The sequence below is a fragment of the Rhinatrema bivittatum genome, chromosome 5 (assembly GCF_901001135.1).
Source record: "Rhinatrema bivittatum chromosome 5, aRhiBiv1.1, whole genome shotgun sequence".
NCBI classification, from domain to species: domain Eukaryota; kingdom Metazoa; phylum Chordata; class Amphibia; order Gymnophiona; family Rhinatrematidae; genus Rhinatrema; species Rhinatrema bivittatum.
Genome location: NC_042619.1, coordinates 301092580 through 301105597, shown reverse-complemented (window position 1 = coordinate 301105597; position 13018 = coordinate 301092580). Strand labels below are relative to the sequence as shown.

The 13018-nt window shown below is 49.2% G+C and overlaps 1 protein-coding gene across 3 annotated transcripts in view; it reads right to left on the bottom strand.

Annotated features, from left to right (window-relative positions):
- The window catches only part of ELMOD3 (ELMO domain containing 3), a 162843-nt gene that overhangs the window by 44788 nt on the left and 105037 nt on the right, over positions 1–13018 (bottom strand). For all 3 annotated transcript variants that reach the window (XM_029604179.1, XM_029604180.1, XM_029604178.1), the window contains 2 exons: positions 3291–3413; positions 3032–3162 (listed from right to left, as the gene is read on the bottom strand). In XM_029604179.1, coding sequence (XP_029460039.1) covers positions 3032–3162; positions 3291–3413 — 254 coding nt within the window. The remainder of the gene's footprint in view (positions 1–3031; positions 3163–3290; positions 3414–13018) is intronic.

The window sequence follows — 13018 nt, the reverse complement described above, 5'->3', positions numbered from 1 at the left end:
CAGAACTTGGGAGGGCTGAAGGTTGCTCTTGGAGAAATTGACTATCCACCCGAGGGGAGGTGAGGCGAGCAAGAACCCAATCGACCGCTATTCTGCAAAGAGTCACTGACTTGGCCCGCACGAGCCGGTCGTCCAGGTAAGGATGGACTAGGATCCCTTCTCAGCGAAGAGCTGCTGCCACCACTACTACCATGACCTTGGTAAAGGTTCGGGGAGCAGTGGCAAGGCCGAAAGGCAGAGCTCGGAACTGGAAGTGTTGGCCCAGGATATTGAAAGAGAGATACTTCTGATGCTCACGACGAATAGGTATGTGGAGATAGGCCTTCGTCAAGTCGAGGGAGGCCAGATATTCGCCTGGACGAACTGCCGCTATCACCGCCCTCAGGGTTTCCATTCGGAAATGGGGTACCCTGAGGGCCCGATTGACCCTCTTGAGATCCAAGATGGGGCGGAAAGAATTGTCCTTCTTTGGCACGACGAAGTAGATGGAATACTGGCTGACGCCTTGTTCCTCCACCAGAACTAGGACTATGGCTCCCAAATCCTGTAGCCTGGCGAGATTCTGACAAACGGCCGCCCGTTTCTGGTGACCGCAAGAAGAGACCATGTGCAGGTCTGGCAGATCTCGAGCAAACTCTGAAACGTAACCTTTCTCTATCACCTCGAGGACCCACTGGTCCGACGTGATTTTGACCCATTCCTCCAGAAAACGGGAGACACGTCCACCTAAGTCTGGAACGGAGGAATGGGCCGTCCAGATCTCATTGGGAGGCGGGCTTTGTAGTTGAATGTTGCAGGTTACCATCCCGGAATGTCTGGTGGCCACGAAAGGAATGAGACCATGCCTGGGTCCTGGATGAGTTCCCTCTTGGAAAGGAACCCCATGCCTGTTGGTATACCTCCTCTGTCCCCTGAAATGGGAATGCGTAGGAAAGAAAGACCTAAGCTGCTTAGGGCGGTCCTCCGGCAGCTTATGGATCTTGTTCTCACCCAAGGATTTAATAAGCTGCTCTAGGTCCTCGCCAAAAAGCAACTTACCCTTGAAAGGAAGTGTGCCCAACTGGGATATGGAAGAGGAGTCCACCAACCAGTTGCGCAACCAGAGGAGGCGACTGGTCTGCTGAGACCATCGCCTTGGCCCATACCCGGAGTTAATCGTAGAGGGCATCTGCACCATACGCCACTGCGCCCTCCAGTCGTTCAGCCTGCTCCGCCTCTGCAGACAGGAGCTCCTGGGTGCTGAGCAATTGTTGGACCTACCTAAGACTTACCCGCTGCATGAGACTGCTACAGATCGTCGCTCGGACACCTAAAGCCAAGACTTCGAAGATATGCTTAAGATAAATTTCAAGTTTGTAGTCCTGGACATCCTTGAGCGCTTGGTGACCGCAGAGACCGAAGAGTCCACCTTGGGAATTTTCAGCATTTCCAGGCAATCCTCAGGAAGAGGATAGAGATTGTCCATAGCCCTACCCACACGTAGCCCCATCTCAGGAGCTTCCCATTCCCGAAGCAGCAGCAGCTTGTGCATGGGAGCTCCCTGAGTCCCGCCAGGGCCGGGTCCTTGCGGGCTGGCATTGTGGCCATAACCGTATCATCTGGAGGGATTTCAATCCCCAGTTCCTTCAGGATGAAGGGAATGAGAGCCTCCAGCTCTTCCCTCTGAAACAAACGTAGCACATGGGGGTCATCCCCTTCGAGAGGGGGACAAGGCAAAGAATCCGCGTCCGGATCCTGGTCCAGAACTGTGGGTGGCTGAGGCGGATCTGGGGGTGGTGGTACCCCCAGTACCACTCTAATCCTGACTGAGCCTGCGGATCCGGCACCGCAGGAGCAGGTGGAGTGGGCATCTGTGGGATTTTGGCGGGCGGGGGACTTGGGGGGGGTGGGGTGTCCTCCTCCTCTTGCAAGCTAGCCAGGTAAGATTTGTGCATCAACAGCACAATTTCTGAAGAAAAACGTTGCCTTGATTTCCAGGGGGGGGGGGCGGGATTCTCATCTGGAGGGGGTACAGGGCTCAAATCGGGGGGAGAAGCATGAAAATCTGGCTCCTCTCCCCCCTGCAGCTCCGAAACAGGAGCTGCACGAACACCCAAAATGGCCGCTGTTCCCGCGGTTTGCCGGGTCAGGAATGGCCTGGCCATGTGACCCGAGGAACGCCCCGGGTCCCTGGTGGAGGAGTCTGCGCCACGGAGGGACCCACCCCACCCGGCAAGCACCCCGTACAGAGCCTATCACGGGAGAGCTACAAAGCAGGCTCCCCCACAGGCTAAGCAAAAGTGAGATTGCGACATGATTGACAGGTCTGTCCCCTGAGAAATCACCTATAGCAGGAGAAAACAGCTGAGTCGAGTTGGGGAGAGGTGAGAGTGTAGGCAAATGAACCCTACCCGTTACTTTCCTCTGCTGTAGCAGAGAAGGGAAGCTGCCTTCCGATAAAATTAGCAAAAAATCTTGTTTCTTTCTTTTTTTTTTTTTGTCAGACAGGGGAATGAACGTCCCTGAAAGTGCTGCTGGGGAATTACAACGTCCTGAGGCCCAAAGCAGTTTCTTAGGGGGAGTGACTGGACCACCAGTATCGCTCCAGTACACGGGTCACCGGGAAGGGAGCCTAGACTGAGAAAACTCAAGGGGCAAGCCCCTCTAGGCCCCCCAAGAGCGAGGAGACAGCGCTGTCCCCTAAATGACAGAGCGGAGTTAAAAACAGTTTCAAATGTATTATTTTTTTTAAATTAAACACAGAGAACAATAATTCTTGCTTGAGCTTGAGAAATAGAAAAAAACCCCGCAAGGCAATAAAGGAATAAAGTAAGAGAACCGCAAGGTGAGCTGCCTGCATCTGCTGGAGACAGACAAATACTGAAGAGATGCAGGGTAGGCTCTGTCCTGATATAGGATACCCTTTCAGTTTTGGTCTGTCTATCTGCTGGACAGGAGGCTCAACCCACGGTCTGGACTGATCTGGGTATGTACAGGGAACTTCTAATTTAGCTTCTGAGTTAGCTAGCTGGATGCTACCTTAAACACATACCTGTGTTTCATGCTGCGAGAGTTTGAAAATGTCTCGAGCGAGTGATAAGGTCCGAGTGTTCATCACCAGGTATAAGGTATGCATCAGGCCCAGAAATCCAGTTCCACGCAAGTCTGTGGCAGGGTCCAAGCCTAGAGGGAAAATGAAGAAGGCAAAAATAGTCAGTTGAGACTCCAATGAGAGACTGTCCCACAGCTATCAGTATTTAAAAACACAGCCATAACAAGAGTAACAGATATGATAACCAAAACACTTTTACCCTGGAACCCCAACTGTTCCCAATGGGCTCCATAGCGAGGACAGTCAAAACCTGAGCCGGTGAGCTTCTTGTAGATGGTCTGTAGGACTCTCATATGCACCTTCTGGTTATTATCCAAAGCACCTGTGCAGGGGAAGAGTCACACAAGGAAAAAGAACAAGCCGTTTATTGTACTGAGTGTGTGCAATAAGGGAGACACCACAAACTGCTTAGAAATATGTACTGTATCTTTAACAGGATGTTTCATGCAGATTACACACGAATGGAACATTTCAAACTAAACTGCCACTTCACCTATTCCTGTCTCTTCATTTCTTATTGCCTTCTGTAGCAGAATGTTAAGATTACTTACCTGGTAATCTCCTTTTCCTTAGTGTATGCAGATGCACTCAAAACAAATGGGTATAGTGTGCTCGTGCTAGCAGTTGGAGACGGATCTGACGTCAGCACGGGTACATATACCCCCACAGGAAGTGAAGCAATTCAGTAATCTTCCTTGCAAAAGCTGTTATCGCCATATGTGTACTGACTGATCGATTAATCAACAGGATTACCCTGACCAATTGATGGTAGCTGGAGACCGCCAGTGTTCTCAACCAGAAGGCGTCGACACCCGGCAGGGTGGAAGCCCTATCATAAGCATAACATGGTTTACCTTGAGTCAGCGAATCCCCATGTATATCGGCAGCCGGGCAGGATGCTGAGTCCATCTGCATACACTAAGGAAAAGGAGATTACCAGGTAAGTAATCTTAACATTTTCTAGCATGTAGCAGATGGACTCAAAACAAATGGGATGTACAAAAGCTACTCCCGGACTGGGCGGGAGGCTGCACGAGGACCGTGTAGGATCACCCTCGCAAATGCTGTGTCCTCCCTGGCTTGAACGTCCAGACGGTAGAACCTGGAGAAGGTATGGAGGGAGGACCACGTCGCCGCTTTACATATCTCTGCAGGCGACAGCAGCTTAGCTTCTGCCCAAGAGGCCGATTGTGCTCTGGTAGAATGAGCCTTGACCTGTAGAGGTGGTGGTTTTCCTGCCTCTACGTAGGCTGCCTTGATAACTTCCTTAATTCAGCGGGCGATGGTCGGCCGTGAGGCCGCTTCCCCTTGCTTCTTCCCGCTGTGCAGGACGAACAGGTGGCCGTCTTTCGTACTGCTTCTGACATTTCCAGGTATCTGGATAGGAGTCTGCCGATGTCGAGATGCCGTAGTATTCGACCTTCTTCCGATTTCTTCAAACCTTCCGTGGTAGGCAAGGATATGGTTTGGTTGAGGTGAAAGTGGGAGACCACTTTAGGTAAAAAGGAAGGAACTGTACGAAGATGGATAGCCTCTGGAGTGATTCTACGAAATGGATCATGACAGGATAGTGCTTGTAGCTCTGAGATGCGGCGTGCTGAACACACAGCCAGCAAGAACACCATCTTCAAGGTTAACAAATGGAGAGACAGACCTCGAAGGGGCCTGAAGGCTGATCCCGCTAGAAATTCCAATAGTAGGTTAAGGTTCCACAAGGGCACTGGCCACTTCAGTGGCGGGCGAATGTGTTTAACTCCTTTCAGGAAGCGTGAAACGTCTGGGTGCTGGGCAATGGATTTGTCGTCACGTCTGGGACCGTAGCAAGACAGCGCTGCTACCTGTACCTTGATGGAGCTGAGGGAGAGACCCTTCTGAAGTCCATCTTGTAGGAAGTCCAAAATGATAGGAATCTGTGCGGTATGTGAATTGGTGCTGTGAGAATTGCACCAGGCTTCAAAAATTCTCCAGATCCCGATATATGTTAGTGATATGGAGAACTTGCGTGCTCGGAGGAGTGTATCTATCACCAGCTCTGAGTATCCTCTTTTCTTCAGTCTAGCCCTCTCAATGGCCAGACCGTAAGAGAGAATTGAGCTGGATCCTCGTGGAGAATGGGGCCTTGTCTTAGCAGGTCCCGGTATGGAGGCATAGGTAGAGGATTCCCTGCCAGTAGTCTTCTCATGTCTGCGTACCAGGGTCTTCTTGGCCAGTCCGGGGCCACTAGAAGAACTAGACCTCTGTGTCGCTGAATCCGGTGAACAATGGCGCCCAACAGGGGCCATGGAGGAAATGCATATAGCAGGATCCCCTGAGGCCACGGCTGTACCAGGGCATCGATCCCCTGAGCTTGAGGATCCCGCCTGCGGCTGAAATATCTGTGAACTTGAGCATTGATCCTGTCTGCTAATAGGTCCATGGATGGCGTCCCCCAGTGATCCACAATTAACTGAAAGGCTGTGGGTGTCAGCTGCCATTCTCCCGGGTTTAGGCGTTCTCTGCTGAGGAAGTCTGCCGCAGTGTTTTCCTTCCCGGCAATGTGTACGGCGGAGATGTCCTGAAGATTGGCTTCTGCCCAAATCATCAGGGGCGTTATTTCTAGGGACACTTGTTGGCTTCTGGTTCCGCCCTGACGATTGATGTATGCCACTGTGGTGGCGTTGTTTGACAACACTCTGACCGCTCTGTTGTGAAGTCTGTGGGCAAAACGCAGGCATGCTAGCTTGACTGCCCGTGCCTCCAGTCGGTTGATATTCCACCTTGACCTTTCTCTGGTCCACCGCCCTTGAGCGGTGAGCTCCTCGCAGTGCGCTCCCCATCCGTTCAGGCTGGCATCTGTGGTGAGCAGAATCCAGGTTGGGGAGGACATTCGTAACCCCCGGCTCAAGTGGCCGGGCTGTAACCACCAGCGTAGATGCTTCCGCACTCTGGCTGGTAGAGGCAGGTGTATGGTGTAGTCCTATGATCGTGGACTCCATCGAGATAGAAGGGCGCGTTGCAATGGTCTCATATGAGCCCGCGCCCATGGCACCACCTCCAGGGTGGATGCCATGAGGCAGAGGACTTGGAGATAATCTCGAGCTGTGGGCCGGCTGGCGCTCAGCAAGACCTGCAGATGAGTCCGGAGTTTTGACTTTCTCTTGGAGGTCAGGCTGACCTAGTCTTGGGTGTCAAATTGGACCCCTAGGTATTCCAGCAACTGGGATGGCTGCAGGGAACTCTTCTTTATGTTGACTACCCATCCTAAGCTTTCCAGAAGAGCTATAACTCTGTTGGTTGCCCGGTGACTCTCTTCCAGTGACTTTGCCCTGATCAGCCAATCGTCCAGGTAGGGATGGACGAGGATTCCTTCCTTCCTGAGTGCCGCTGCCACTACAACTGTTACTTTGGTAAAGATCCGCGGCGCGGTGGCTAACCCAAAGGGTAAGGCCCTAGAAACCTAGGGGTCCAATTCGACACCCAAGACTAGGTCAGCCTGACCTCCAAGAGAAAGTCAAAACTCCGGACTCATCTGCAGGTCTTGCTGAGCGCCAGCCGGCCCACAGCTCGAGATTATCTCCAAGTCCTCTGCCTCATGGCATCCACCCTGGAGGTGGTGCCATGGGCGCGGGCTCATATGAGACCATTGCAACGCGCCCTTCTATCTCGATGGAGTCCACGGGCCTTACCCGGATGCCAGATGTCCTATTAAAATGCTTTATTCAAATGGAGACGAACTACGTTGAAAAAAACCTGACTCTGGCCAAGTTTCGCCCCTTATAAATGGGGCTGCCTCAGGGGCTACAATAAATGAACGTAATATATAAAACCATATTAAAACAAGTAAAAAACATTTTGTTTTGTTTGTAAACAAACAAAATGTTAACATTAAAAATGGATAAACGATTAATAGATCAAAGTTGAGTGATTTAAATATGCTAACTCTGTGTACATTGGCAAAGACCAATAGAAATAATAAGTAGAATCTGAACAAAACTGTTTTACTCGTACATCAGTGCATCGTGATGAACAAAATACAAACAAAAACATTCAAAGAGAAAAATATTTATGTGCAGATGTAGATGCAGCAATTATTTTTAAAAAGAATTTGATATACCTATATGCGTTTGAAACACTGGAAATTCAAATGTGGTATTGCACAGAATAGTCGATCTAGAGCAAAATAACCAATTTATATGTAATTTCTGAAGATGTAAAATCATGATTAAAAAGTATTTAGCAAGTATTTAATCCCAATTGTGTACTTGTGGGAAAATGAATGATAGTTAAGGGTTGGCAAATAAATAATTTTCCAAATAATGGACGCATGAATTGTGATGTGCAAATGTGTAACCTTAAATAAAAGCATAAATAAAGATGTGGGTTGGCAAGACTAAACTAGACAGCAGCCTGACATGATTGATATTTTAAAATTGCCAGTGCTATGCTTTTATGAACTGATCTGTCCATGCCAATTATTTTTGGCATTTAGTGTTAATAAAAACACTAAACGCAGATTAGTTGACCTGACCTGTATGGGTGTTGTGAAGAGAATGATGTACAGGCAGTATGAAAGAAAAATTACTTAATGGCAAATGATCAGTAAAAATAATAACTAAATCATCCGGTAGGTTCTAAATGAAACGGAGTAAAACCAGAAAATGACTTGCCGAGGGATATCCCTTAGCGAGCACATTTAAAATGAAAAGAATGAAAAAAATATTTAAAAAGTACCTAAGAGAAAAATTAACTTGTGCGGGTGGTATAAAGGAAAAAGCACTGGCATTATAAATAACAAAAATATAAATTTGCGGGAGAGTATACCTACTTCAAAGCAGCTACGCCAGTTAGTTAGTCTCCATTTGAATAAAGCATTTCAATAGGACATCTGGCATCTATTCTCCTTTGTCTACCCTCACGGTGTTTTTAGATTGCCTTCCTTACTGTTTTTTGGATCAGGTCTGAAAGAGCATCGATCCCCAGGGACCATTGACCTCTTTTGCAACTGAAGAATTGAGGAACCTTCACATTGTGAGATGTGGCCAGCAGGTTGATGGTCGGGAGACCCCAGCGATCTATCAGCTGAAAGGCTGTAGCTGACACTGCCCACGCTCTTGGATCCAGACTCTCCCTGCTTAGAAAGACTGCTCTGACATTGTCTTTTCCTGCGATGTGGGAGGCTGAGATAGTCTGTAGATATATTTCTGCCCATTCCATAAGGAGATCGATCTCCTGTGACACTTGCTGGCTCTTGGTTCCACCCTGGTAGTTGATATAGGCTACCGTTGTGTTGTCAGACATTACACGGACTGCTTCACCCTGGAGTCTGTGGCTGAATTGTAGACATGCCAAATCTGACTACCCGGGCTTCCAGGTGGTTGACGTTCCAGAGGGCCTCTTCCTCGGTCCAACATCCCTGCGCTGTCAGTTCCTGACAGTGAGTTCCCCAGCCCCGGAGGCTTGCGTCTGTTGTGAGGACCAACCAGTTCAAAGAGGACAGGGGTACACCCCTGCTCAGATGAGCTTCCTGCAGCCACCACTAGAGCTGAGAGCATACTCCCATCAGTAAGTGGAGGTGAATCGAATAGTCTTGAGACTGCGGGTTCCAGCATGACAGAAGTGAGCACTGAAGTGGTCGCATGTGTACCTTCGCCCACGGCACTACCTCCAGGGTTGCTGCCAAACAGAGAACTTGGAGATAGCTCCACACCCTCGGGCATATTATGCTCATCAACCGATGCTCATCAACCGATGCAACTTCCTTATCCGAGTAGTTGGAAGGAAGTCCTTGCCCTGCTTGGTGTCGAACTGGACTCCCAGATTCCAAGGATTGGGAGGGCTTGAGATTGCTTTTGTCCAGGAAACAAATAAAGACCTGGCTATTTGAACAGGCCTTTCCCAACCAATCATGATCTTATTTTATTTCTACAGATGGAGCAGTTATAGCAACTATAGCAAGGGGAGAAGGGCGAAAAGGGAGATGATTTGATGGACAAGGGTTTGGCGAGGAAGGGTAAACTTATGAATAATAGGGATGACAGGAGGGGTTAAATGTATAAAAAGTAGGGTAATTCTACTAGTAATAAATAAATGGGTGGCTTTCTATGATAATTTTGTAATATGTTTTAGTTTAATTATATATTGGCTATGTAAGAAACATCAGGGTATGTTATATGTTTGTGTATTTACTTGAGCTTTGCTACTGCAACTCAACTTTATTGTAAACCGCCTTGAAATGAACTTGAAAGTCGGTATATAAGGATATAAATAAATAAATAAATAAATAAATAAATGACCCAACTGAGTTCCTGAAGCAAGGAGGTCAGGCTGATGGTCACCCAGAGACTCTCTTCCATGGACTTGGCCCAGATCAACCAGTTGTCCAAGAACAGATAACACCAGGATTCCCTCTTTTCTCAATGATGCTGCTAGGACCACCATAATCTTGGAAAATGTTCTGGAGGCTGTGGCTAGGCCAAAGGGCAATGTCCAAACTGATAATGGTGACTCAGTACCGCAAAGCTTAGGAAACTGTGTTCTTGACAGATTGAAATATGTAGGTAGGGCTCAGATAGGTCTAGGGAGGTTGAGAACTCTCCTGATTATATGCTAGAGTGTAGGGTTTCTATGCAGAAATGTTTGACTCAGATGTCGGTTGATGCTCTTGAGGTCCAGGATGGGGCGAAAGGAACCTCTCTCTTCTTGGGTACGATGAAATAGATGAAATAACTCCCCATATTTTCCTGGGGCGCAGGTACTGGGATTATAGCCATCATCCTGAGGAGCCTTAAAAAGAGTACTCACTGCCTGCCTCTTGTGCTGGAAGTGGCAAGGAGACGACATGAATATGTCCCGAGGAGTGCTTGAAATTCCAGCGCATATCCTTCTCGTATGACCTCCAGTACCTATTTATCCGAAGTGATCTCAACCCACCTCTGGTAGAAGAGGGACAGTCGACCCCTATCTCCTCCTCCTGAGGTTGGTTCAGCAAAATTTCATTGGGGGGGTTTGGGGCAAACCTAAATCCGGGCCTGCCCCTCTCTTGGGCTGTCGACTATGAAAGGACTAAGATCGGGTCACGTGGGGCGATGCACTGAGGAAGACGTGATTCTCTCAGCTCTGGGTGCCCTGCCCCAATATCTACCGGCATCGTTTCATATCGGCTTCATAGCGCGGCACACAAACCACTGCTACCTTCATCTCATGTCGATTGTTCACTACATGAACAAGACGTCACCTCCGATGGCTGCCCGAGGGGGAAAACGGGAGAGAGACAAAGAGAAGGGTAAGGCCGCGGACCCCAAGATGGCGGCGGGTGGCGCAGAATCGGGGCAGTCGCCGGGAGCGCCGTTGACGGTAGAATTACTTAAAGAAACTCTAGACGCAGCACTTGATGATAAACTTGCGGGCATTGCCCAAAACCTGACGGAAGTAAAAACCACGTTGGAGGTCTTGGGTCCGCGGATAGATTTACTGGAGGAACGTGTGTCGGGGCTGGAAGACAGAGAAGCGGCTACCGCCACGGCCAATACCGCACATGCTACAGCCCTAAAAGAATGCAGGGACAAGATCGACGAACTGGAAAACAGGCTTCGCCGGGACAACTTGCGGTTCCTGGGCCTGCCTGACGGGATGGATGAAAAAGGCCTGGGCGTTTTCTTGGAGGAGTGGCTCCCTGAAGCGGTGGGTCTGCCCGACTTAAAGGGAGAGCTACGGGTGGAGAGAGCGCACCGGCTGGGCACTCGTAGACCCTCAGACACCCGGCCCAGGATCGCCATAGCCAAAATTCTAAATTCGGCTGTGAAACAAAGGATCTGGCTGGCTTATAAGAAGACCCCGGAGCTTCTGTATCAAGGTCATAAAATCCGTATCACACAGGATTACTCGGTCTTAGTGACCCAACAACGGCGCAAATTCTCGCCGGTCTGTTCTACTTTGTTTGACCGCAAGATCAAATTTGCTCTTCAATATCCCGCGGTACTACGAATTTGGCACGAGGGCAAGCAACACAGCTTTTCGGATTCAGAGGCGGCAGCCCGCTTCCTGTCCAACATTTGAAAGGGAATGCTTCCCGGGCTCTGTGTTTTTTGACTGTGCCTACGGCATTGGAATTCTGCAACATCCTAACTCAGGCTTGTTAACCTTTATCCCCTGGCTCCTTTGAGTAACGGCTGGTCCTACCACACAGGGCTGCAGCCTTTTGGAAGCGGTTACGGACGGGACTTTCTAAGAGTTTTTCGGAGGACTACCTCGCCCCTCGGTTTTCTGGAAGCCTAGACATGCGGTACTGTCGGCGGCTGGGTCGGATTACGGACGGATGGCAGGATTGGCTGGGACGCTTCGTTTCGAGGATCTTCAGCCGTATCTCGGGAGCAGGGCACCTAAGCGCCCTACCAACGTGACCTCTGGACTAGACTCTTCCTTTAGGGGGAGTAAAGTCACTTTAGTTAAGGGACAGCTGGGTAGACGGGTTGGGAGGAGGGGGGGGGGGAGGGGTATTTGGGGGTGGGGAGGGGGTTGGGAGGGGGATTGCATGGTTGTGGGTTAATAATGTTTTGTGTGTTTGTATGCTCCTGGAGGTACCACAAGGTACTTATTGGGTATCTGAAGGGAGCACGGCGAAGGGGCGTCCTATGGGGGCACCTAAATGGGATCAGCGGGATGGGGCGGCTGGGACCCCATCCTCTGAGTTATTTTCTATTACACCGGTACTTATATGTCTAATCCTATTCACTCATGGCTAAATTAGTGTCCTGGAATGTGCACGGGATGGGTTCCCCAATCAAACGTAAGAAGGTCTTGACTCACCTAAAGAGGCTCAGAGGAGATATTGTTTGTTTGCAGGAGACCCATATGAATGCGACGGAGAGTCTTAAGCTTCAGAGAGATTGGGTCGAAGTATGTATTTATGCAGAAGCCAAGAACAGAAAAGCGGGGGTAGCCATACTTATCAGCAAAACCGCAGGGTTTATATTACACAACACTATTGTGGATGTAGAAGGTCATTATGTTATGGCGATGGGGACTTGGCAAGGTACCCTAGTTACGATCTGTAACATTTACGTTCCCACGACCAACCCCCAGAGTTATCTCAATCACTTTCAGAATGTTGTGATGACTCATAGAATGGGTTTATTACTAGTGGCAGGTGATTTTAACTGTGTGGCCGATTGTACTTTAGATAGATCTACAGTTCGAGGACAGGGTGGGAGGTCACGCGGAGAGGGAGTGGGAGCATTTGTCGACTATTTGAGAGTCCTAGATGTATGGCGCACGCTTCACCCCTCTGAGAGGGACTACACCTTTTACTCGCACCCTCATGACTCCTTGTCCAGGATAGATTATATCCTCTTGGCTGAAGAGGGGTTTTCAAGGATTCACAAAGCTGATATTGAGCCACCAGTGATATCAGATCACTCCCCCATTTCCATCTCATTATCCCTTGATGTACGTAGGTCTGGCTCTGTCATTTGGCGTTTCCCTGCTGAACTTAAAGGGGATCAGGACTTTCAACAGTTTTTAAGGGATAAATGGTCTGAGTACAAAGTCCATAACAGTCAACACTTGGCGGACTCAGTGCTATATTGGGAAGCGGCTAAGGCAGTCATGCGGGGCGAAATTATCAGTTACACAGCATCTCGCGCCAAGAGATTGAGTCAGGATATACTAAGGCTGGATGCCTTATCTAAGCAGGCCAGAAGGTTATGGTTGCGACATCCACAGGAAGATAATAAAAAAAGATATTTTAGTGCCCTTAATCAATTGAACACGGCTCTGCATATCCGAGCTAGTAAAGCACTGCAGGTGTCTAAGCATAATTATTTCAGATTTGGGAATAAAATAGGCAAACCCTTAGCAAACCTGATCCGAGCGCAGAGACCTAGGACGGTTGTAGCCCATATGCGTACCGCCCAAGGGACAAAAGTATCTGCGGTATCGGATATCTGTGAA